The sequence below is a fragment of the Hypanus sabinus genome, chromosome 4 (genome assembly GCF_030144855.1).
Source record: "Hypanus sabinus isolate sHypSab1 chromosome 4, sHypSab1.hap1, whole genome shotgun sequence".
NCBI lineage: Eukaryota > Metazoa > Chordata > Chondrichthyes > Myliobatiformes > Dasyatidae > Hypanus > Hypanus sabinus.
Genome location: NC_082709.1, coordinates 161,608,059 through 161,632,936, shown reverse-complemented (window position 1 = coordinate 161,632,936; position 24,878 = coordinate 161,608,059). Strand labels below are relative to the sequence as shown.

General features: G+C 40.5%; 2 protein-coding genes across 4 annotated transcripts in view; both read right to left on the bottom strand.

Annotated features, from left to right (window-relative positions):
- The window catches only part of traf3ip2l (TRAF3 interacting protein 2-like), a 51,415-nt gene extending 39,922 nt beyond the window's left edge, over positions 1-11,493 (bottom strand). The window contains exon 1 of the mRNA XM_059968647.1: positions 10,778-11,493. Coding sequence (XP_059824630.1) covers positions 10,778-10,803 — 26 coding nt within the window. The 5' untranslated portion in view covers positions 10,804-11,493. The remainder of the gene's footprint in view (positions 1-10,777) is intronic.
- Positions 11,494-21,516: 10,023 nt separating this feature from the next.
- The window catches only part of chd1l (chromodomain helicase DNA binding protein 1-like), a 103,276-nt gene continuing 99,914 nt past the window's right edge, over positions 21,517-24,878 (bottom strand). For all 3 annotated transcript variants that reach the window (XM_059968648.1, XM_059968650.1, XM_059968652.1), the window contains one exon: positions 21,517-21,758. In XM_059968648.1, the coding sequence (XP_059824631.1) occupies positions 21,639-21,758 (120 nt within the window). In that variant the 3' untranslated portion in view covers positions 21,517-21,638. The remainder of the gene's footprint in view (positions 21,759-24,878) is intronic.

Here is a 24,878-nt window from a genome sequence, read left to right as displayed (position 1 = left end):
GAAAAAGCCTGTTTGCATTTACCCTATCTACACCTGTAATAACTTTGCATACCTCTATCAAATCTCCCCTCAATCTTCTATGTTCTACTGAATACAGTTCCTAACCTATTCAATCTTTCCCTATGACTCAGTTCCTCAAAACCCAGCAACATCTTTGTAAATTTTCTCAGTGCTCATTCCACTTGATATACTAACTAGTGGAGTGGTGCCACAGCAACATCCTGGCACTCAATGTCACTAAGACGAAAGAGCTGATTGTGGACTTCAGGAAAGATAAGACAAAGGAACATATACCAATCCTCACAGAGGGATCAGAAGTGGAGAGAGAGCAGGTTCAAGTTCCTGGGTGTCAAGATCTCTGAGGATCTAACCTGGTCCCAACATATCAATGTAGTTATAAAGAAGACAAGACGGCGGCTATACTTTATTAGGAGTATGAAGAGATTTGGCATGTCAACAAATACACTCAAAAACTATAGTTGTACCATGAAGAACATTCTGACAGGCTGTTGGGTATGGAGGGGCTTCTGCACAGACTGGAAGAAGCTGCAGAAGTTTGTAAATCTAGTCAGATCCATCTTGGGCACTAGCCTACAAAGTACGCAGGATGTCTTCGGGGAGCGGTGTCTCAGAAAGGCAGCATCCATTATTAAGGATCTCCAGTACCCAGGGCATGCCCTTTTCTCACTGTTACCATCAGGTAGGAGGTACAAAAGCCTGAAGGCACACACTCAGCAATTCAGGAACAGCTTCTTCCCCTCTGCCATCCAATTCCTAAATGGACATTGAATCTTTGGACACTACCTCACTTTTTTTTTTAAATATACAGTATTTCTGTTTTTGCACTTTTTTAAAAACTCTATTCAATATATGTAATTTATTTACTATTATTTTTATTTAATTTATTTTTTCTCTCTGTTAGATTATTTATTGCATTGAACTGCTGCTGCTAAGTTAACAAATTTTCTGTCACATGCCGGTGATAATAAACCTGATTCTGATTCAGATTCAATCTTATTTACATCTTTCTTGTAGGTATGAGATCAAATTTGCACACAGTACTCCAAAATCGGCCTCACCAACATCTTATACAATTTTAACAAAGCATCCCAACTCCCACACTCGATACACTGATTTATGAAACCCAATGTGCCAAAAACTTCCTCTACAACCCTATCTACCTGTGACACCACTTTCAAGGAATTATGCATCTGTACTCCCAGGCCCCTTTCTCCTACCACACTCCTCAGTGCTCCACCACTCACCATACAAGACCTACAGTGGTTTGACCTCCCAAAGTGCAACACTTCACACTTGTCTGCATTAAATTCCATCCACCTCTTTTCCAGCTGGTCCAAATCCTGCTGAAAGCTTTGATAGTCCTCCTCACTGTCCACTACACCCCTAATCTTGGTGTCACCCACAAATTTGCTGATCCAGTTTACCACATCATCTGGATTGGGGGTATAGTTGACAAACAATAATAGACCCGCCACTGATTCCTGCAGCACACCACTAGTCTCAAGCCTCCAGTCGGAGAATTAGCCATCTACTTCTGCTCTCTGGCTTCTCCCGCTAAGTCAATGTCTAATCCATTTTACTGCCTCATCTTGAATGCTGAATAACTGAATTCTCTTGACCAAACTCCCATACAAAATGGAGAATTTCTAATTGAGTTTCCACTGGTTCACAGTGCTCTAACTTAAAAATTAGCGAAATGACTTAAAATATCTTTAAAATTTATTATGCCAACCATATGGTAAAAGGTAATAACCCTATTTCTTTACTTAAAAATATAGAAATAGATTTTGAAATTGCTACACCAATTAATGCTTCCAAAGATACTTAGATGCCTCTTTAAAAGTCTATTTAAAACAGGTGCAGCCAAATCTATCTGAACCTGCATGGAGATGGACTCTTGCAGATGGCAATGATGGTAATGTGAACCAAACTGAAGTTCTTTCAAAACACATACAATCCATTTGTATCAATTTCTGAAGCTGAGATAGGGATTACTTCTTGTGTTAACTCCTGCAATTCTCTTTCCAATGTGAAATAAAAAATGCCAATAGGTTGTGGTTTATATTTAAAGTCCCATTGCTGGGAGATATTAGCTTGTACAAAAAAACCTCGTATATAAGTAGATTTCACATTTCTCATGGTGAAGTGAAAGGGGCAAAATAAAAATATGTTTTATTGATAATACGAGTTGAAATGGAGACACCTCTTTTTCTCTTATTAGGGAGATAGACAGCCTGTGGGACGTCGAATACTGGGTGAATGAGCGGTCTTTGGAGAACTGAAAGTCTGAGTCTTTGCTATTGCTTTGCTGCACGCTTGAGTGATTGGTGGGGTGCCGATGCTTTTTTTGCTGGTGGGGGGGAGGAGGGAGCATTGTTTGCTGCTATTTACATGTGGGAGGGAGCGAAGCTGGGGACTATGGGGTTCTAACATTTAACTGTTATTCATTCTTTGGGGGCACTCCTCTGTTTTTCCTGGATGGTTGCAAAGAAAAAGCGTTTCAGGGTGTACATTGTATACATTCTCTGACATTAAATGTACCTTTGAAACCTTAAATGCTATTTCTGAGACTCAGGGTACATGCCTCCAAATTTCAGAAAATTCAGAACTGTTTCACCTGCAGTGTTTTGGTAGTACAACACATAAAATTCAATGAAAGGAAGTTGTAGGATGGCTAAATAAGGTTGATAAAACAAAACACTTTTTAACAGCTGTTTGTGCCCCCCCCCCCAAGTGAGGATACAAGATTGTTCCTCTTAAAGGGTTAATTCCTCTTACAATAGCAAGTAATTGAAATGCAAACTCGTGTGCACTATTACACTCGAATCACCAGAAAGAACTTCAACCAGAATAAATGTGTGTTGGACTCAAAATTGGTAATTGTCACAAGTACAGAGCTTGACTAGCATACTGTTCATAGAGATCAATTCACTGCACAGTGCATTGAGGTGGTACAAGATGAAAATGAGAAAGTGTGCAGATGCTGGAAATCCAAGACAACACACACAAAATGGTGGAGGAACTCAACAGGTCAGGTCGCAATTAAGGAAATGAATAAACTGTCAACATTTTGAAATCTTAGTTTCAATGCAATGACACAATCTCACTTTTTCCTTCCTGAACACTGATTAAACCATTATAGAGATAAGAGACTGAACCATTATTTGAGATATGCCCACTACAGTGGTATCACCTGCAGACTTACAGATGGAATTAGAGCAGAGCCGAGCCATGCAGTCATGAGTAAAGGGCTGAGGCCACAATCTTGTGAAGCAGAACCATTGAGGACAATCATGCAGGAGATGTTGCTGCCTTTCCTTTGTGATTGCGGTCTATTGATCATGAAGTTGGGGATCTAGTTGCAGAGGGAGGTGTTGCCTCTCAGTCAAGGCATTTGGTGTTGGGTTTATTTGGATTTGGTCACAGTTTTTCTTTGGTTCATCCTTTTAGATTCAACTGACGAGTAATTCATTTCTTAATACTTTAGGTAAAGAGGTTCAATACCTAACAATAGGTGAAAGTTGCCAAGTAGTTAACAACACTTGGTTTTCAGAACACTTTCAACAAAGGTGATTGTCTTCAGTCAACTTTCTTTCAAGTCTTCCCTTAAAGCCTTTATGTGCACCTTTCTTCCATATGTAGTACTTAACAGGAGTCTATAGTATTGTTTTTGGTGATCAAAATGCCACAGCAATTGAAGATCCCAAGTGGCTTCCTTGCTCCAACTAGATCTGTATCTTGTGTCATTTGATCATTATTTACCATTTGCTCCTTCGAACATCATCGAGTCCCATTTTTGACTCAACGTTCTATTGCTCCTTCAGTATAACTGTTCATTCTCCAGCCAGAAAAGCTAAGCCTAAGTTAATACAATACTGAAAGCCTGAATTTTTAATCTGTAATTAATTAGTTTTCAATGATGAATACTGGAAAAAAATGATTAGTTATTAATATGATCAGGGAATCATTAAGCGTCAGTCTCTTATCTCTATTCAGATTACAGAAGGAAATTCAGGCAAAAAGGTAATTTTAATATGAGCATCATGTTTGATGAACAAAGTGCCATAATTCAGGGAAGTTTCAGATATATAAGAAACTAATAGAAACATGGAAAAACTACAGCACAATACAGGCCCTTCAGCCCACATTGCTGTGTCGAACAAGTACTTACTTTAGAAATTACCTCGGGTTACCCATAGCCCTCTATTTTTCTAAGCTCCTTGTACCTAGCCAGGAGCCTCTTAAAAGACCGTATTGCGTCCACCTCCACCACAATCGCTGGCAGCCCATTCCATGCACTCACCACTCTCTGCGTAAAAAAACTTACCCCTGACATCTCCTCTATACCTACATCCAAGCACCTTAAAACCGTGCCCTCTCGGGTTAGCCATTTCAGCCCTGGGAAAAAGCCTCTGGCTATCCACATGATCAATGCCTTTCATCATCTTGATAAGGCACCCCATGCAAGGCTTATTAAGAAAGTAAGGAGGCATGGGATCCAAGGGGACATTGTTTTATGGATCCAGAACTGACTTGCCCACACAAGGCAAAGAGTGGTTGAAGACGGGTCATATTCTGCATTGAGGTCGATCACCAGTGGTGTGCCTCAGGGATCTGTTCTGGGACCCTTAGTCTTTGTGATGTTTATAAATGACCTGGATGGGGAAGTGGAGGGATGGGTTAGTAAATGTGCTGATGATACAAAGGGTGGGGGTGTTGTGGATAGAGTGGAGGAATGTCAGAGTTTACAGTGGGACATTGATAGGATGTAAAAATGGGCTGAGAAGTGGCAGATGTTCAACCCAGTTAGGTATGATGTGGATCATTTTGGTAGGTCAAATATGATGGCAGAATATAGTATTAATGGTAAGACTCTTGGCAGCGTGGAGGATCAAAGGGATCTTGGGGTCTGAGTCCATAGCATGCACAAAGCAGCTGTGCAGGTTGACTCTGTGGTTAAGAAGGCGTACGGTGTATTGGCCTTCATCAGTCGTGGAATTGAATTTAGTTGCCAAGAGGTAATGTTGCAGCTACGTAGGACTCTGATCAGACCCCACTTGGAGTACTGTGCTCAGTTCTGGTCGCCTCACTACAGGAAGGATGTGGAAACCATAGAAAGGGTGCAGAGGAGATTTAGAAGGATGTTGCCTGGATTGGCAAGCATGCCTTATGAAAACAGGTTGAGAAAATTTGGCCTTTTCTCCTTGGAGCGACAGAGGATGAGATTGACCTGATAGAGGTGTATAACATGATGAGAAGCATTGATCATATAGATAGTCAGAGACTTTTTCCCAGGGCTGAAATGGTTGCCACAAGAGGACAAAGGTTTAAGGTGCTGAGAAGAAGGTACAGAGGAGATGTCAGGGGTAAGTTTTTTTACTCAGAGAGTGGCGAGTGAGTGGAATGGGCTGCCGGCAATGGTGGTGGAGGCGGATACGATAGGGTCTTTTAAGAGACTTTTGGATAGGTACATGGAGCTTAGAAAAATAGAGGGCTATGGGTAAGCCTAATAATTTCTAGGGTAGGAAAATGTTTGGCACAACCATGTGGGCCGAAGGGCCTGTATTGTGCTGTAGGGTTTCTTTGTTTTAACTTGCCAACTACTGAAGACTCACTGGTCTATAATTTTCTGGGCTATCTGGTCTACTCTAAAACAGTGGCAAAGACTAAACCAATTCACCAACTCAATTATTATATGAAATAACTAGAACATTTCAAACAAGAGAAATTCTGCAGATGCTGGAAATCCAAGCAACACCCACAAAATGCTGGAGGAACTCAGCAGGCCATTCAGCATCTATGGAAAAGTGTGCAGTCGCCATTTTGGGTTAATACCCTTCGGCTGGAGAAAAACAAAAGTAGATGTAAAAGGTGGTGAGGGGGAGGTAGCAACACAAGGTGATAGATGAAACTGGGAGGGATGAAGTAAAGAGCTGGGAAATTGACTGGTGGAAGAGATACAGGGCTGGAGAGTGGGGAGGTGTCTGATAGGGGAGAACAAAAAGCCATGGGAGAAAGAAGACGGAGGAACACCCAGAGGAAGGTGATGGGCAAGCAAGTAGAAAAGATGAGAGAGAGAAAAGGGGATGGGGAATGGTGAAGGGGGGGGGCATTACCAGAAGTTTGAGAAGTCAATGTTCATGCCATCAGGTTGGAAGCTACCCAGATAGAATACAAGGTGTTGTTCCCCAACCTGAGTGTGTCCCCATCACAACAGTGGAGGAGGACTTGGATACACAATTTTTCTGGCAGATGGTGCATAAGTGCACAGCAAAACGGTCTCCCAAATACTTATTCATGTTCTACTGTGACCTCCACAAAATATGGCTGTTCTCTTGGTGTTCAGACAAAAGTGACATGGTGGTTTGGGATTTCTGAATCAACTTGTGTTTAAATTAAACCCATCTTGCCAACACTGGAAAGGCCAATCTAATTTTGTAATATTTTCTGGAAGAGAAGAGGATGTTCAAGAACTTTTTTATATATAAATGTTGTTAATTAAGGAGAATAGAGGACTATTTTTTTCAAAAATTCCGAAGGGTAGAAAATTGCTATGTAACTCCAGAAAATGTAAAGATGACTTAGTCACTAAAGTTAAAGAATTTTTTTTTAAATCTAGGAAAGCCCAGGGAAACAACTACGAAAACAAAGACAGGAATGCAAAGCAAAATTAAATCAATGAGTACAAATTCCTTCAGGGAAAAGCTTCATCGTCATAAATGACACCCAAAAGTTACATAAAATTGCACCAATGAGGAAGTGGGTTATTTTTCCTCCTCCCTTCCCAATCATTACCTTTTACCTTTCACAGAAGAGCTCAAATTCCATTTACCTGACTTGCACAGATCTCATCAATCACTGATGAACCACACTGAGCTGTCAGAAAGACATCTTTTGAACACATTATTGAACTCTTATTTTCCCTTGGATAAGAGATCTCCACCATTATTTCAAAGAGCAAACAAATTGTCCATTGTTCCATTATACATCCTACATTTAACACTTGGGAGCTTGTTGTGCATCCATTGCCTGCTCCGTTTTCCATATTTTAATAGTGACTACCCTTCAAAATAAATCATGATAATGCACTTTGTGACAGCTGGCAGTTACGTAACTATATAAATATACTATTATTCTTCCTTCTTATGGAAAGAACAATTAACTTTGTCTTCATTAGCAAAATACTTCCAGGAATCAGGTATTTCTGGAAACATGAGACATTTATGCTGAGCCTTTGGTGACCTGAGGAAGTGGCAAGTTGTTAGCCTGAACCAAATTGCTGTACTGCAGGTGATGGGTGGTACCAACTCAAGCAGTAATAGTGGCATAAAATAATACAGGCTCTTTTGACCCAGAGTCCGTGCCAATCTTTAACTACCCATTTACACTAAACCCATCCTTCACCATGTTATTCTACATTTTCATCCACTCCACCTTCCTTTCTGCCAGGATTCTACTTGCTCCCTATATTCCAAGGTCAATTAACAGTAACTAAAGTCCTACCAACCTACTAATCTTTGGAGTATGGGGACGGATACAACAGAGTCCATGGAGGAACCTGACAGCTACATGGAGAAAGTACAAGCTCCCCAAAAATAGCACCAGAGGTCAAGGATTTAACCTGGATTACTGGAGCTGTAACAGCTATCTCTCTCTGCTACTTGTTTGTGACTGGGGAAATTCTTGCAAGATGCCTGACAGCTTCAGACTTTATGAGTCATCGGCCAGTAAAGCTTAGTGACATATTCATTCCCTAGATCATGGATTCCTTGCTGACGTGCACATAAGTTTTAATTCCAAGATGACAACATTTTTAAGCCAATGTAATTCACCTCAATAGTTCAGATAGAAGAAAGATGGTGCCAGTTATTTTTGTAGACCCAGGCGACTTCTTCCAGTTTGTCCATGAAACTACACTGATTTTCCGTGACAGAGTACTTCCTTTAGAAATGTAATCAATGCTGAAATATCAGAGAAAGGATTTTGCTTTTATTCCACTCTCCTTCTGTCACACTAATGGATACCAATAGATACCGATACTTTGAACACCCGACGAAAAGAATTTCAGAAAGTGCTGAAAATACAGCAAGTCAGTGGCATCTGCAAAAGTGCCATGGGGGGGGGGGGGGAGATAACATTTCAGAACAAGGGCTTTTCTTCAGTTTTGTTCTGCACGAATAGTATCTGACTTGGATTGATTATATTCTGCATATGCACAGTGGCCACTTATTAGGTACAGGAATGCAACCAGGTGTGGTCTCTGCTGCTGTAGCCCATCCACTTCAAGGTTTGCCATGCTGTGCATTCAGAGATGCTCCTCTGTTAACAATCTTTTCAAAAGACTTGTTAAACCTATGAAGGCAGCAGTTCATGTTGCTCTGTTATTCAGTTAAAGAAAAGGGAACTACATTTATTGTTGCCAAGTTATTTTTAATTCAAATGCATCATCTCTTGTTACCAGGGTTACGTGCATGAAGTGAAAAAGGACTGAAATCAAAATGGACCCTTGACTAGTCAACGCAATTAGCCCACTATTTGCACAGAAGTCGAAAACCAATATGGGCCTGCTCATATTAATGTTATGACTTCCCGAAGTGGTTACTATATAAACTAATAAAATGGATGTAATGACTAACCTATCAAACATTCAAAGTGCAGGAAAACAACAATAAACTCTCATCTATTACAGCTATAAATTATCCCCAGCACACACTAAAGTGGTTCCGAGAAAGAGCAGACATCCAATCAGCAGCAGACGTTTTCAAATAACATTTTGCAAACATTATTTGATCTGATCTACCTGCATTGAAACTTGATAAATGAATGGAGATCTGTGTTCTTGAATGAAGAATTGAGAAGACCTGGGTACCAAAACCTTTCAACACATTATTCTACATTGTTCATTGCCTTTTATAAACATTACTATTTTGCAACATCTTGGTAGAACAGCAGGAGATTTCTCAAGAATAAGTTTCACAATATTTCTGCCAACAAACTCTTGAAAAGTTGTTCCAAAGCAGCAGCAATGCATTGGCACAAATAGAAGGACAAAGAAATAGAAGGTTGAAACTATGAACAGTCAATTGATGTCAAAGTAACATCTACTGACTTCTCACAATTACAACCTCAGGATGAAAAAAACAAACAAGTGGTAGAAAGATTTCTTATGGATTAAGCATATACAAATCTTAAATTTGCATCGCTGTTCCTGCTATGCCTTATTTTTATATCTTTTTCTTCAATGCACATCCAGTACAAGGCATTCTGTAAAGCTCTACTTTACCATTTTTCCTTTAAAAGTCAGCCTCTGAATACTACTTAAAGAAATTTGTCATGTGTTCCTCAAGAAATTATTGATTTGTTTCCTCCCCCTCTGAATTTGTAGCTCTTTGAGTTTCCTCCCACCCCCTCTTGCTTGGAGTACCTCTGCTGTGACATTGTTAATGATCATCTGTTTTAAAGCAGGGCTGTGAAAGCATTTAACTGGAATTTATATAGAGTCCATCCTACTTGCAACAAAACCCTCCTGGTGAGCTTTAACGGCGTGTCTTCAAAGTTAAACATGATGATAAGTCACGCAACACCAGAAGGCCAGAAGTGATTGGGAGGATCTCACAAGAAGAAGCAAACACATAAAACCTATTTTTAAAATAAAACCTATTTTCCAATGGATTTAATGTGAAGCAGCATTTAAATGAAAGCCAAATACTCAGCAGATCAGGCAGCATCTGTGGAGGCAAGTGGACGTTTTGGATCCAGTCCTTCTGAAAGCTTAATGATAGAGATAGCCAGTATAAAGATGGGGTAGGGACAACAGCTAGAAAGTGTCAGATGAATCCAGGTGAGGCAGTGGATGACTACCAGATACACTCAGGAGAGGAGAGGGTGGAGCTGGTGACAGAGGCTGAGAAGTGATACTTGGAGGCAACAAAAGGGGGGCAAATAGGAGAAATGCAATGAAAATGCAACAGATTCTCCATTCCTACAATACCAACTAACATTTAAAATAAAATTACCAACTTGCAGACAGACTTCAGAAATACCAGCTATTTAAATCGGTTTCATAGAGGCACCAACTAGAAGAACACATTCCCGTCTACACAGTTAAATCATACTGTTTTACTGTTATCAATTGGCCGCATTTTGCGGTCTAAACCTCAATTAAACATTCCAGTAACACCAACGATTAAGCTGAAATGTTACGCTGTAGAACCATTTAAGTTACTAAAGTTCTAAAAGGGCAGACAACGTCATGAATTTGACAACCACTCGCTCATGCATTCTGCTACTTTTGTCAGTTTTAGTCCATAAAGTTGAAAGTGGCTTAAGATCTTCTCCAAGCACCAGGGTTCTCGTACTCATCAACGATGACAGTACGTATCTACTAAAGCTGCATCTTCGGCTGAGGAGCGGGTTAACAAAACGGCAGAGCAACCGCGTTCTGCCCACTTGCAAGCGGCCTCTCGTGGCTCGGCTCCCCGGGAATACAGCACAATTCCTAGATCCAGTTCGTGATTTGATATTCCGCCTGATTTGCTCTCTGTATTAACGATAGTCCAAAGACTAAAAGCACAATAACAAGAGTCCAGGAACTCCCAGCTCGAATTGTATCAGGTGAGCTCAAACTCATTATAACTCAAGCGCAAGAAACGCCCTTAATATAACGAGGTCAACTTGTCCGGAAGAAAAAGTATTGAAACTTTGTACGGGTGGGAAAGGGCAAAAGACTTGGATAAAGCCGCACTTCTCATCTCACCTTAGTATCCTCACGGTACTACTCATGTCCACAGATTGGCCCAGAAGTTGTCCGGAGCTCCAGCGACTTCCCGCTTCCAGATTCGGTCGCGACGTCTCCGCTGTTACCTGGTGGCTCGGATGGGGGCGGGTCCAATAGCCCGCTGTCAGTCAACAAGCCAGGGTCCCGCTCCCGTCGCCGCGGCTTCCTAGTTAGTGAACACGGTCCGCTGGATTCAAACTTACTTTAACCCCAACCCTCCTTTTGTTTTGTTGCAATACAAGGCACGGTCCCACAGTACGTTTAGCCAGCTACAAAACGACAGCCGCAAGCCGGAAAACTACTTCCGCTCGATTTCCAGAATTTCACGTGATAGCAGTCAAGCTGCCAGCCTGACGTTTACCTTGCCAAACAAAGTCTTGTTTTTCACTGTCGGGTACAAAGTGTAACGGCAGCTCCAAACGCAGTGTCACTAATTCGGAAGGATTTAACGCAAGAGGAGTTGCAGCTGCTAGAAATCCAAGCACGGAACGCTGGAGGGACTCAGTGGGCCGGCTGTTCTGCAGTGACTGAGAAATTCAAAGTTCTCTCTTCATGGCTTCTGTATTCCGGAAAATAAACTACACTGTTCACTAGGTAGACCTCACCCACCTCAAACGCAGATTAATGAATCCACTCCTGCACAAAATTGTACCTGCCCTGCTTATGTCCACTTTTCCATTCTACCTGTACCAATCTGTGATCTACATCTTAAGATGTAGAGTTTTAATTGTCCATGATACATTTTCTTCCTTAGAAACCAGATTTCCATTTGTTCACTCTTTCTATCAAGTAATTTCAATCTAGGACTCAACGTGTCCCATTACTAATTTCATTCTCTTCCTTTCTTTCCTCAAAATTGCCTTCCATAAAATTTGCCCCACTTAAACTTACTTGGAAACCACTTTAGTCATTTCTCGTTCTTCCCGGTCACTGAGTCATATACCACAAAAATGGGCCTTCCACCACGCTGTCTGCCCAACCATCAAGCACCCAATTACGATAACCATACAGCAGCCCGAGTTTATTTTCCTCACTTTCAAGGATCCTACAACTCATGTTCTCAGTATTATTGTTTTTTGGTACTTGCATAGTTTGCCTTTTTTAGCACACTGGTTACTTGACATCTTTGTGCATTGTTTTGCTTTGTTGTATTTCTTTGTTCTAATGAGAATGCCTGCAAGAAAATGAGTCCCGGGGTTGTGTCTGGTGACATACATACTTTGATAATAAATTTACTTTGAAGTTTGAATGTTCCCCTCAACTCTCCTGATATGCTACCACTCACCTAAGTACTCACTTTACAGATGTCAAATTAACCTAATGACTAAAACATCTTTAGGGTGTGGAAGGTAACTGGTACGCCTTGAGGAACCCCATGTACTCACAGGGGAGACATGTGCAGATTACTCAGAGCAGCACCATAGATCAGAATTTAAACTGAGTCATCAGAGCTGTGGGGCGATACACTGGTAAGCTGCATCATAATGCGATTCCAGTCATAGTCATGGTTGCTCAGACAGCAGCCTTAGAGAAGTTTTTAGAACATTATCCAAAGTCATAGGTTTGGACCTAAAACCTTACGGCAATCTCTGGGATCACTCCGAAGGAAGCAGGAAATGTTTCTGCCTCCGCTCAATGAATTATAGCTTTTTCAACTTTATTGGCTAGGAGACCTATTTTGTTGTATTGGAAAGATCCTAATCCACCCACTGTTTTTTTTTTGGCTCTCCTCCATTATGTTGTGTCTGAGTTTGGAGAAAATTAGAAGTCGGATGTTTGATACATTTGTTGAATTTGACCAGACCTGGCGACTTTTCATTCAATATTTTCAAATGATTTAAATTTTCTTCTTTTTTACTATTTTTCACTTTTTTAGGTAATCTTTTTTCTTCTTCTCTGTGATGTTTCAGATTTGACAGGGAGGATTTTTCCCTTTTTTTGTAGTTATATCCTCAAATGGAATGCTCAGTCTTTTTTTATTTTTAGGTTAGTTTAGTGTTTTTTTTCTCAGTAACAAAATTTTGAGTCTTTTTTTTGAATTGTTAAGAGGAGCTCTGGTTCCTTTTTTATATTAGCTCATTATTATACTATATATGATTTTGACGGTGTACACTCCTTTTTTGTGCTTGTACCTTTATTGAAATATGTATTTGATATAACTTCTCCTCTGATTTGTATTTGTCTTTATATATTTTTAAATCAATAAAAAAAGATTTAAAATGAGATACTTCCCTCTCATTACTACAGTCCCAATTATCTCAGCATCTGTTCACAAGAGTAGATATCCTAATGATTTGTTTCACGAATTAATAAGCTCATTGAGTTGAAGTAATCCAATTGCTAAACACAATGAAAGTCCACTGGAACGATATCAGCATTTCAGAAAATTGGGTCACTGGCAGAATTCAAGAGTGAAAATAAAGGGAGCCTTTTCTGGTTGACTGCCAATGACCAGTGGTGTTCTATAGGGGTCAGTGTTGAGTGCACTACATTTCACGCTATGTTAATGATCCGCATGATGGAATTGATGGCTTTGTGGTCAAGTCTGCAAATACTACAAAGGTGGCTGGAGGGGTAGGTGAAACTGAGGTAGCAGCAGGTCTACAGAGGACTTGGACAGATTCGGAGAATGGGCAAAGAAGTGAAAGCTGGAGTATGGATTAAGGAATTGTATTGTCAGGCCTCTTTGGTAGAAGGAATAAAGGTGTAGACTATTTTCTAAATGCGGGTGAGGGAGTGAATTTGGAAATAGGAGACGCAAAGGGACTTGGGAGTCTTAGTGTAGCATTCTCTAAAGCTCAACTTGCAGATTGAATTGAACTGACTTACATCCCTCATATACATGAGGAGTAAAATTCTTTACGTTACGTCTCCATCTAAATGTGCAATGTGCAATTCATAGTAATTTATAATAAATAGCATGTACAACAGGATAATCAATATATCATAGTTGGTAATAAGGAAAGCAAATTGAATATTAGCATTCATTTTGAGAGGACTAGAATATAAAAACCAGGATGAAATGCTAAGGCTTTATAAGACATTAGTCACACCAGACTTAAGAGTATTGTGAGAAGTTTTGGGCCTCTTAGAGGTGCCGGCATTGGAGAGAGTTCAGAGGAAGCTTACAAAAATTATCCCAGGAATGGAATAGTTAATTGATGAGGAGCATTTGATAACTCCGGGCCTTTACTGACCATAGTTTAGAAGAATGAGAGGAAATCTCATTGAAAGCTACCAAATACTGAAAGGAATAGATAGAGTGGACATGAAGAGGAGTCTAGGACCAGAGGGCTCAGCTTCAAAATAGAAGGATGTTACTTATAACAGAGATGAGGAGGAATTTCTTTAGTCAGAGGTGGTGAATTTGTGAAATTCATTGTCACACACATGGAAGCCAAGTCATTGGGCACTTTTAGAGCAGAGGTTAATAGGTTCTTGATTAGCAAGGGTGTCAAACATTACGGGGAGAAGGTAGGAGAACAGGATTGAGAGAGAAAATAAATCAGACACAATCAAATGGTGGAGCAAACTCAGTGGACCAGATGACCTAATTCTCCTCCTTAAGGTCTATACTTTGATAAAGAGCCACAAGTCAACATTGGGGCTTGTTCATTAGACTTTGAGCATTACTACTTTTTAAATGCATGGATATGTTTGTATTATAGAAACATGGTTGAGACAAGAATTTAACTGGTTTATTGTGGAATTCACCACAGATATGCATTTTTAATATTTATACTTCCATATTTTCTGATGATGTAAAGGAGGTCTTTGAGCCATTGAAACTATGCTACCTGACTTAGAGAATTCACATGTTGTTCATATTCTCTCTCATATACCTATCAACCCCACTCTGATTCTACATCTATCCAGCTACACTGGGGATAATGTTACGGTAACTATTAAACCCATCAGCACATCCAAATCATTTGTGGGAAAGTCACACAGTCATGGGAAAGCACACAAATGCCACACAGACGGTAGCCAGGGTCAGGATCACACATTGTCATCTGAACTGAGAGACATCTGCACTACCTACCATGCCACTATATTACCTGCCTTTTTTAATCATAAGCACTAAAATGAGAGGTGTTATATAGCAATAGTTGGATATTCCAATGACCACTGGTTAATAATGCTAGGATAGTTCAGGAAAAGATTCTCTGAAACATGTTGAAAGCTTTCTCTATGCACAGTGAATATGTAGCTAGTGGAATAGATAAGAGGCCAGATATTTTGTAGTGAATGAGATACCTCCCAAATTCCTGTGGTCTTTCTAATTACCTAGTCAGAAGCTAAGTAGAAACTTTTTCTGCTTGCCTCTGATTTCAGTTTCAGCAAACCTCAAGAGGCTCAACAATACCCAAGACAAAACTGGCTGTTTGATTTTGCCTCCATTCAGCAACAAAACGTTCACCCTCTTCACCAACAGCACACTATGACAGTTCTGTGTAAATCTGCAAAATGCTCTGTGGTTTCTCATCTGGGTTAGGCCAACAACATCACCCAAACCTCTACCTTCAAGGAAGGCATGGGCAGCAGATGCATGAAAAATGCCACTTCTTCGGGGTTCTAAGTCACATATCATATTGCCTTGGATATTTAGCTCCTTATCTTTATCAAGAGGGTGATTTGCAATCACCATCTATTTTAGAGCAATAAATACCACCCTGCCAGCAATACCAACAAAAAAAAATCAGTAAGTCCACAGGAAAAGCAAACATTTAAAAGTTTCCAGGAAGAATCAACAGGCCAGTCAGCATCTGTGGAGAGTGAAACTGACTTAACATTTCACTTAATGACCTTTCATCATAACTCAGGAAGAAAGCAATATGCAACTTGGCTTTGGATTTTTTTTTTTTGCTTCATTCACAGTATAGTGCCTTCCTTCTTGGTGATCTCTTTTGGAAATCAATAATAAATTTGACACTAAGAGTTTCAGACCTCTTATCACCCCATCATTGAATGTTTTCTATTAAGTCATCATCTGACTTGATTCTTTATTAATTTATCTTCAATTAAAATCCTAAAATGTGTTTTGGTTCTCTCATTTTATGATTCCCTTATCCTACTCTCTTTAAACTCGAGCTGATTCATATCTTATTCTCACAGATTTTCAAATACCTGTCAAGCTTCACCCTTCCCCATTCAATTCCTAGCCCTGGATGCCAGTCAACCAACACAAACAGTTGCTTAAGAAATCCCCTCAATGTAAAATTCTTGCTCTTGCTTTCAAATTCCTCTTTGGTCCCATCGTCATTGCTACAGGGATCTACCTCTTAGCAAAACAATCAGAGAGGCACAGAGAGAATCCGTAATTACCAACAAGTACCTTTGTCGTCTCAATGGAAGAACACGTCGATTTATACAACCTGCATGCACACCTATTGAGTTTTCTTGACCCCCTATGAACAGTCAAAGAATAGAAAAGCTGATAACAGTAAAGTGAATCTATAGAGTCTTGCCTGTTACGCTTAGAGCAGCAACAAAAGTCCTCCATTTCTGGTGATGTTCATGGCCTCCTTCCATGTGTCTTCTCGGTTTTCACTACAAGTCCCGGGTGGAGACTCAAGAATACCGTCACACTCAGAGGTAGATGGGTTCTTCTTTGCTGTTTCTGTAATAATTTTGTTTTACCACTCAGGGGTTGTTAGCCGTGAGCTGAACCCCTGAACTTGGAGGACCCATGGACCACTCTTACTCTGTCCTCTACCCTTTGACCTAGTTGGAATGGGTAAAATAGGTAAAATGACAATCTCCATCTCCTTCAAGCACAGGGCAAGAACAAAGACAACTGGTTTGTCTGCTTCCACTGTCCTTGATTCCTTTGAATTCACTGATTTACTGAGTATGCCCACAAGAAAATGAATCTCTGGGTTGTATATGCTGACACACATGTACTTTGATAACACATTTTCTTTACTTTGAACATTGAACTTCCTTGCTCTGAATGTTGATCTGGTTGTAAATCTCTGCAAGAAAACGGCAAACCTCTAATTTCAGCTTTTGGTCATCTGCGGATTTAATCACTGCATTTTAGGTGGCTACGGTTCGGCCCAAAACTTCCCTTAAAACTTACTTTGCTAACATTTGGCTATGTGTAAGATCTTATATACTTGGTGTCAGGTTTTTGTTTGATATTCCTCATGTGAAAGGTCATAACATTTTTTTCCCATGTTAATGGCACCATATATGTAGAAGAGTATATTTTACTTAGATATAAATCAGGTTAATATTGATTTCTCAAAAGTTATGAGCTACAAACTGCAAGAATTCTATTTACAGAAAATTTCACTTCCGTCAATACATCTTTCTTGAAATACTAACTATTTTTGCTTCTCAGATACCTTCTGACTTGGTGAGCAATTCCATGCTTTTTAATTAGACACATTTACTTTCTCCTTTGTTTCTATCAGGAAAAAGGTAGAGGAGCCTCAGAACGCACAATACCTGGTTCAGAAACAGTTATTACCCTCAACCACCAGACCAATGGTGTGACTTTCATTCTACTTTAGTTGCCCATCACTGAAATGTTTCTTATGGACTCATTTTCAAGGACTCTTCATCTCATTTTCTCAATATTCATTTATATTTATCACTATTATTGTTATGAGCAGAGAGACAACATCTGCCGGAAGTAAATTCCTCGTATGTGTACAGGTACTTGGCGATTAAAGTCTGATTCTGATTCTGATTATGATTATTTTTCTCTCACCTGTATTTGCACAGTTGGTTGTCTTTTGCACATTCATTGTTTGCTCACCCTGTTGTGTTTCATTGATTTTTTAATGGTTCTTGGATTTACTGAGTATGCCCACAAGAAAACTAATCTCAGGTTGTAATACAAGACCATAAAATATAGGAGCAGAATTAGGCCATTTGGCCCATTGAGTCTATTCTGTCATTTCCTCACAGCCTCAATCTACTGCCTTCTCCCCATATCCCTTCATGCCCTGATCAGTCAAGAATCTTATCAACCTGTTCTTTAAATATACATAAAGATTTGGCCTCCACAGCTGCCTGTGGCAAAGAATTCCACAGTTTCACCACTCTCTCGCTAAAGAAGTTCCTCCTCATCACTGTTCTAAAGGGATGCCCTCTATTCTGAGGCTGTGTCCTCTGGTCTGAGGCTCTCACACCATAAGAACTATCTTCTCCACATCCACTCTATCAAGCCCTTTCATCATTCAATAGGTTTCAATGAGGTCACCTCACATTCTTCTGAATTCTAGTGAATACAGACCCAGAGCCATCAAATGCTCTGCATATGACAAACCACTCAATCCTGGAATCATTTTCATGAACCTTCTTTGAACCATCTCCAGTTTCAGCACATCCTTTCTAAGAAAAAGAACCCACACCTGCTCACAATACTCCAAGTGAGGCCTCACCAGTGTTTTATAAAATTTCAAACAGACAGACAGACAGACATACTTTATTGATCCTGAGGGAAATTGGGTTTCGTTACAGTCGCATCAACCAAGAATAGTGTAGAAATATAGCAATATAAAAAAAACATAAATAATTAAATAATAAGAAGTAAATTGTTACAAGTGGAAATAAATCCAGGACCAGCCGATTGGCTTAGGGTGTCTGACACTCCAAGGGAGGAGCTGTAAAGTTTGATGGCCACAGGCAGGAATGACTTCCTATGACGCACAGTGTTACAGCTCGGTGGAATGAGTCTCTGGCTGAATGTACTCCTGTGCCTAACCAGTACATTATGGAGTGGATGGGAGACATTGTCCAAGATAGCATGCAACTTGGACAGCATCCTCTTTTCAGACACCACCGTCAGAGAGTCCAGTTCCACCCCCACAACATCAATGGCCTTACGAATGAGATTGTTCAACGTGATATCCTTGCTTTTATATTCTAATCCTCTTGAAATGCATACTAACAATTTGCCTTCCTCAACAGACTCAACCTGCAAATTAATCTTTAGGGAATCCTGCACAAGGACCCCCAAGTCCCTTTGCACCTCAGTTGCTTGTATTTTCTCTCCATACAGAAAACAGTCAACCCTTTCATTTCCTCTACCAAAGTACATGACCATACACTTCTCAACACTGTATTCCATCTGCCACTTCTGTGCTCATTCTCCTCATCTCAGTGTTTATGTAGCCTCTCTGCTTCCTCAAAACTACCTTCCCTTCCACCTATTTCATGTTGTCTGCAAACATTGCAACAAAGCCATCAATTCCATCATCCAAATCATTGACATATAACATATAAATAATCGGTTCCAACACAGACCTCAGTGGAACACCACTAGTCACTGGCAACCAGTCAGAAAAGGCTCTCTTCATACCCACTCTTTGCCTCCTGCCAATCAGCCATTGCTTTATCCATGCTAGAGTTGTTCCTGTAATATCATGGGTTCGTAGCTTGTTAAGCAGCCTCAATGTGGCACCTTGTCAAAGGCCATCTAAAAATCCAAGTACACAACATCAACCTATTCTGCATTGTCTATCCTGCTTGTTACATCTTCAAAGAATTCCAACAGGTTTTTCAGGTAGGATTTTCCCTTCAGGAAACCACGCTGACTACAGCCTATTTTATCATGTGCCTCATAGTATTCCAAAAACCACATCCTTAACAATCAACTCCAACATCTTCCAAACTAGACTAACTGGCCTATAATTTCCTTTCTTCTGCCTCTCTCCCTTCTTGAAGAGTGGGTGACTTTTGCAATTTTCTAGTCTTCCAGAACCATTCTTGAATATAGTGATTCTTGAAAGATCATTACTAATGCTCCACAATCTCTTCGGCCACCACTTTCAGAATACTGGGGTACACCATCTGGTCCAGGCGACTTACCTACCATCAAACCTTCCAGTTTCCCAAGAATCTTCTCTCTAGTTATGGTAACTTCACACACTTCATGCCCCCTGACACCTGGAACTTCCACCACACTGCTAGTGTCTTCCACAGTGAAGACTCATGCAAAATTTTTATTCCGTTTGTTCACTATTTTGTTGTCTCCCATTATTACCTCTCCAGCATTGTTGTCCAGCAGTTCGCTATCCACTCTCACCTCTCTTTTACACATTGTGCATTTGATAAAACTTTCAGTAATATGGTGACACATACTAAATGTATTTTTGATAATAAATTTACTTCTAGCTTGAAATACAAACCTTTTCCACATGTCCACAAGTTCAGTTAATAAAAGTAAAATGGCAGCGTGCTTGGATGCAGAGGCTTCTATGGGATCAACAAAAGGGGTTATTGTCTTTTTTAAATGTGTTTTTTACAAGCATAAGCTCCTGCTGGACATTAAGAACTTTAAGTATTGCAGGTGTACCCCATCAGTGAGTTGCTTGTTGGCAGAGAAACTGGAGGATCTGGACCTGGCGCAGTGTGCAGCCTAATGAGCGACTGTCTTAGTTACTTTTCTTGTGATTGCAGGACCCCATTGGACATTGGTGAGGTGGAATGCTGCAAGTCCGGTCCCCTGGATCATTGGTGAATGATGGACGGAGCTGCATGACCTCGGTGCCCCAAGCCACAGTGTGGCCTGTTTGTAGAGGCGTTGGAGTTCCTGCCAGAGGCGCAGTGACATGGAGTCCATGTCAGCTGCTCTCCAATGTCCCATCAGCAGAAGACAAGCTTTTTTTTTGTGTTTGACTGCAGGCTGCTGCAGCATTCATAAACTCAGGGACTTGGACTATATTTCTTGTGTGACTGTATTTTACTGCTGTCTTATACGTGCTGTGTGTGCTATTGGTTCTGTGTTTTGCAGCTTGGCTGTTTCATTTGGCTGTATTCATTGAATGACAATTAAACTTGAAAGTTTAAGATAATTCTGGCTGTTATGGCAGCTGCTCTGCTCGGGACCAGCTGAATCTGCAATGAGGTAACCACAGCCCAGCCCAGGAGCTGTTTTCAAGTATGATGAAGAATAACGAATAAGTAATTATATATTCTGAGTTTTCCATCAAAGAAACTCCATAAAATAGATATATTAGACTCTTCCTCCCTCCCTCCCTCCCTCTTCTAGCTTGATCTGGCTTTATGATAGTGCTTTATTCTTTCCTACAACTTTTTTTGAACAGTTAACACTTTGTTGTTTCAGGCATCTCACTGAACCTTTGCTTTTCAGAAGGATTAAATGATACAACATGCCAAGAGTTTATGGATATGGTACAAAAAGATGCTCATTTCTTGATGGTATACAGTGTTAATTCTGTATCAAGCAATACCGTGCCCCTATCAACTTGCTTGACTATGGGCAGTCTTTCAGTTATCCACTCTATGATGGTGGCATCACACATCAGCATAAAAGTTCTCTACTGAATTTCTGCAGAAGGAAGCATTGGACAAGATTCACTTAGATTGTCTGACATTTTTTAACTCAAATCCATGTTTTATTTCTGAATTAATCCCAATACATGCATAACTCACTTAAATAGCACTGTTGTCACCTATATTTTATTTCTTGCCTTGGCATTTCATATTTTGTAATAACTGACAAAATAAACTGCATCCTCATCCTTTCACCTCACCTCTTAATTGCTCATCCTGTATGATATTCAACAGGCTATTAATCTTCCAAATGGGGGAAGCATCATGAAATAAAAGTGTTTTGCAATTTGAGTTTGGAAAAATAAACCCCAGCCAAACACAAGTAGAAATTGACAGAAAATGAACTGTGAATATTTCAGTGCCAAAACAAATACCAAATTTAAAAAAACTCAAACCATGGAAATAGATATTCAAAATTCTTTAATGAACTAAAGCAGACTGGCATTACACATTTATGCCAGTCCTATATTTACATGATATCTTCAGAGTGCTTCCTGAATGATTTTTGCTTTGTGAAATTCACTAGAAATTATTGTTTTATTTCATACGAAGTAGTATCAACCTTCTGCTGCTTTGAGATGCATGCTTTCAGCCATTGCACTTGGACCAGCACTGCTTTGGGATTCTCCTGCAGACAGCTTTGCAATTCCTAAAGTCAAAACACAACATGGTTTGAGATTACATTGCACCTCTACATGAGCAAGAATGTGTTGTGCATGAACCATATGTCTTGCATTCTTTTCACCTTGCACTCAACATCATCAAGACCAAGGAAGAGACTGTGAACGTCAGGAAGAAAAGCCATGCAGAAGACCCACCAGCTCTCACTGAGGGGTGAGCAGTGGAAAGGGTGAAGTAGCTTAAAGTTTCTGTATGTCAACACCTCTAAGGATCCATCCGGGCCCAACACGTTAATGCAATCATGAAGGTAATTCCAGTGATTCTACTTCATTAGGAGTTTGAGGGGATTTTACACACCTTGCAAATTTCTATAGATGTACAGTGGAGAGCATTCTGACTGGCTGCATCACTGCCTGATATAGAGTCTCCTACGCACAGGATCACAAGATGCAGCAGAGGATTATAGACTCAGCCAGCTCCATCACAGGCACAACCAAACCCATCTTCAAGCACACCCTCAAGAGACGATGCCTCAGGAAGGTGGCATCAATTACTGAGGTCTCTCACCTTCCAGGACATACCCTCTTCTCTTTACCACCATCAGGGAAGAGGAACAGGAACCAGAAGACTCACAGTCAATGATGCAGGAAGAGCTTCCTCATCCCCTCTCACTCCTCCATCTTCTCCACAACATCATCTCATTATTCATTTTCCTTGCATCATTTTATTTTTATAATTTACAGTAATTTGTACTGTACTGCTGCCACAAAAGACGACATTTCATGTTGTATCTCAGAGATGAGAAGTCTGATTCTCATTGTGAATTGCCTTTCATTACTGTGACTATTTCACAAAAGGAAGTGGGGCAAGTGACAGAAACTAAGCCTGACAAGATTTCAACAGACTGTGCTGTCAGACAGTCTCTTCCAGTATTTCCAAATGTTTCTGATAATCAGAGACATTTAGAATTTTTAAAAATCTGATCAATTTTAAGAGTTTTTAAAAAATTATGCTTATTTTTAAACCACTAACAATGGAATGAATAAAAGTCACAAAATGAAGTGAAAAAACACAAACTACTTACCTTTACTTACCCTTCTATTAAAATACACCAATCCAACTCAAACGAATGAAACTGCTCTAGATGAGACCATAAGACATAGAAGCAGAATTAGGCCATTTGGCCCATCGAGTCTGCAGCACCATTCAATCTCGGCTGATCTTTTTTCTCCCTCCTCAGCCTTCTCCTCGTAACCTTTGATGACGTGTTCAGTCAAGAACCTGTCAAGTTCTCCCTTAAATACACGCAGCAACAATTATTATTGATTATTGATCCAAGATGGCGGCGCGGCGCAGCTTGCAGCGGCCACTCCGGAGCTGATTATCTGTTATTTGTGAAGTGGGGTGCCGTGCACAATCATAATCAATTGAAAACGGATGTGGGAGCACGGACAAACATTGGGAAATTCCAGGAAGACCTTCTTCGTTGCTGCTGCTGCTGTGAGATCCGGGACTCTGCTGGGAAGAACAGGCCCCCAGTCCTCGGGGGTCGCATTGCCGATGGCCATTGGCGGAGCCGTCTTAATACACTTGGCAGAGGATGGTGCTCGGAGAAGCTGTGCCGGAGGGGATGGTTGTCGGCTCGGAGGTTCAACAGACTCAGGTCGCTTTCGATGTGTGCTGCGTCTGCGAGGCTGAGTTGGGCGGCGCTGTGGAAGTCCATAGCGGGGGTATTCCCTTCTGCCGCCAGCGTGGGATGGCGAGTCTGTCAGGACCCTGGGGACTTATGGAAACTGTGGTGATTTCTTTTGAACTTACAGTCCTTTAACATCTTGGACTATTTTTGCTGTGCCCATAGTCTGTTTTTTATCAATTATGCTATTGTTTGCGCTGTTGTAACTATATGTTGTAACTATGTGGTTTTGTGCAGGTCTTGTAGCTTTAGTTTTTGGTCTTGTTTTTGTCTGGTGGATTTGGAGCTCCTTTCCAGAAAACGCACTAAGATGGTAGCGCGATATTAATTCACAGCAGTCCCTCCGGACTCGAGATTGGGGATTGCCAAACGTTACATGGATTTTCTGGTGTGATCTGTTTCGTCATATGCTTTTGTGATATCATTCTGGGGGAATGTTGTCTCATTTTTTAAACTGCATTGCATTTGTGGTTTCTAAATGACAATAAACTGAATCTGGCCTCCACAGCTGCCCGTGGTAACAAATTCCACAAATTCACCACCCGCTGGCTAAAGAAATTTCTCCGCATCTCTGTTTTACATCTCTATGCTGAGGCTGTGCCCTCTTGTCCTAGACTCACCCACAATGGGAAACATCTGTTCCACATCTACTCTGTCTAGGCCTTTCTACATTCGAAAGGTTTCAATAATATCCCCCCTCATCCTTCTAAGTTCCAGCGTGTACAGACCCAGAGCTATCAAACAGTTCGTGTATGATAACACTTTCATTCCTAGAATCATCCTTGTGAACCTCCTCTGAACCCTCTGCAATTCTAGCACATCTTTTCTCAGATGAGGGGCCCAAAACTGTTCACAGTACTCAAGGTGAGGCCTTATAAAGCCTCAGCACCACATCCTTGATCATGTGTTCTAGACCTCTTGAAATGAATACTAACATGATATTTGCCTTCCTCACCACTGATTCAACCTGCAAGTTAACCTTTAGGATGTTCTGCACAAGGACTCCTAAGGCCCTTAGCATCTTAGATTTTTGGATGCAAAATACTCAGTTTATCTGCCATCTGCTGTCCTCCATTATGAGCACTTTGAGTAAAATGAGTATTTTGCATTAGTCCACTGTGGAAGACACCAGCAGTATGCTTGATGTTGTAGTGTGTGAAGGAAAATAAGTGGGTGTAATTACTATTACAAGAGAGAAGGTGTTCAAAAACCTGAAAGACCTAAAGGTACACCAGTCTCCTGGACCAGATGAACTGCACCCTCAGGCTCTGAATGAGGTAGTGTTAGAGATTGTGGTGGCATTAGAAATGATCATTCAAATATCATTGGACTCTAGCATGGAGGAGGACTGGATAATTGCAAATGTCACTCCACTCTTTTAGAAAGGGGGAAGGCAGCAGAAAGGAAATTATAGACAAGTTAGACTGACCCCAGTGGTTGGGAAGATGTTAGAGA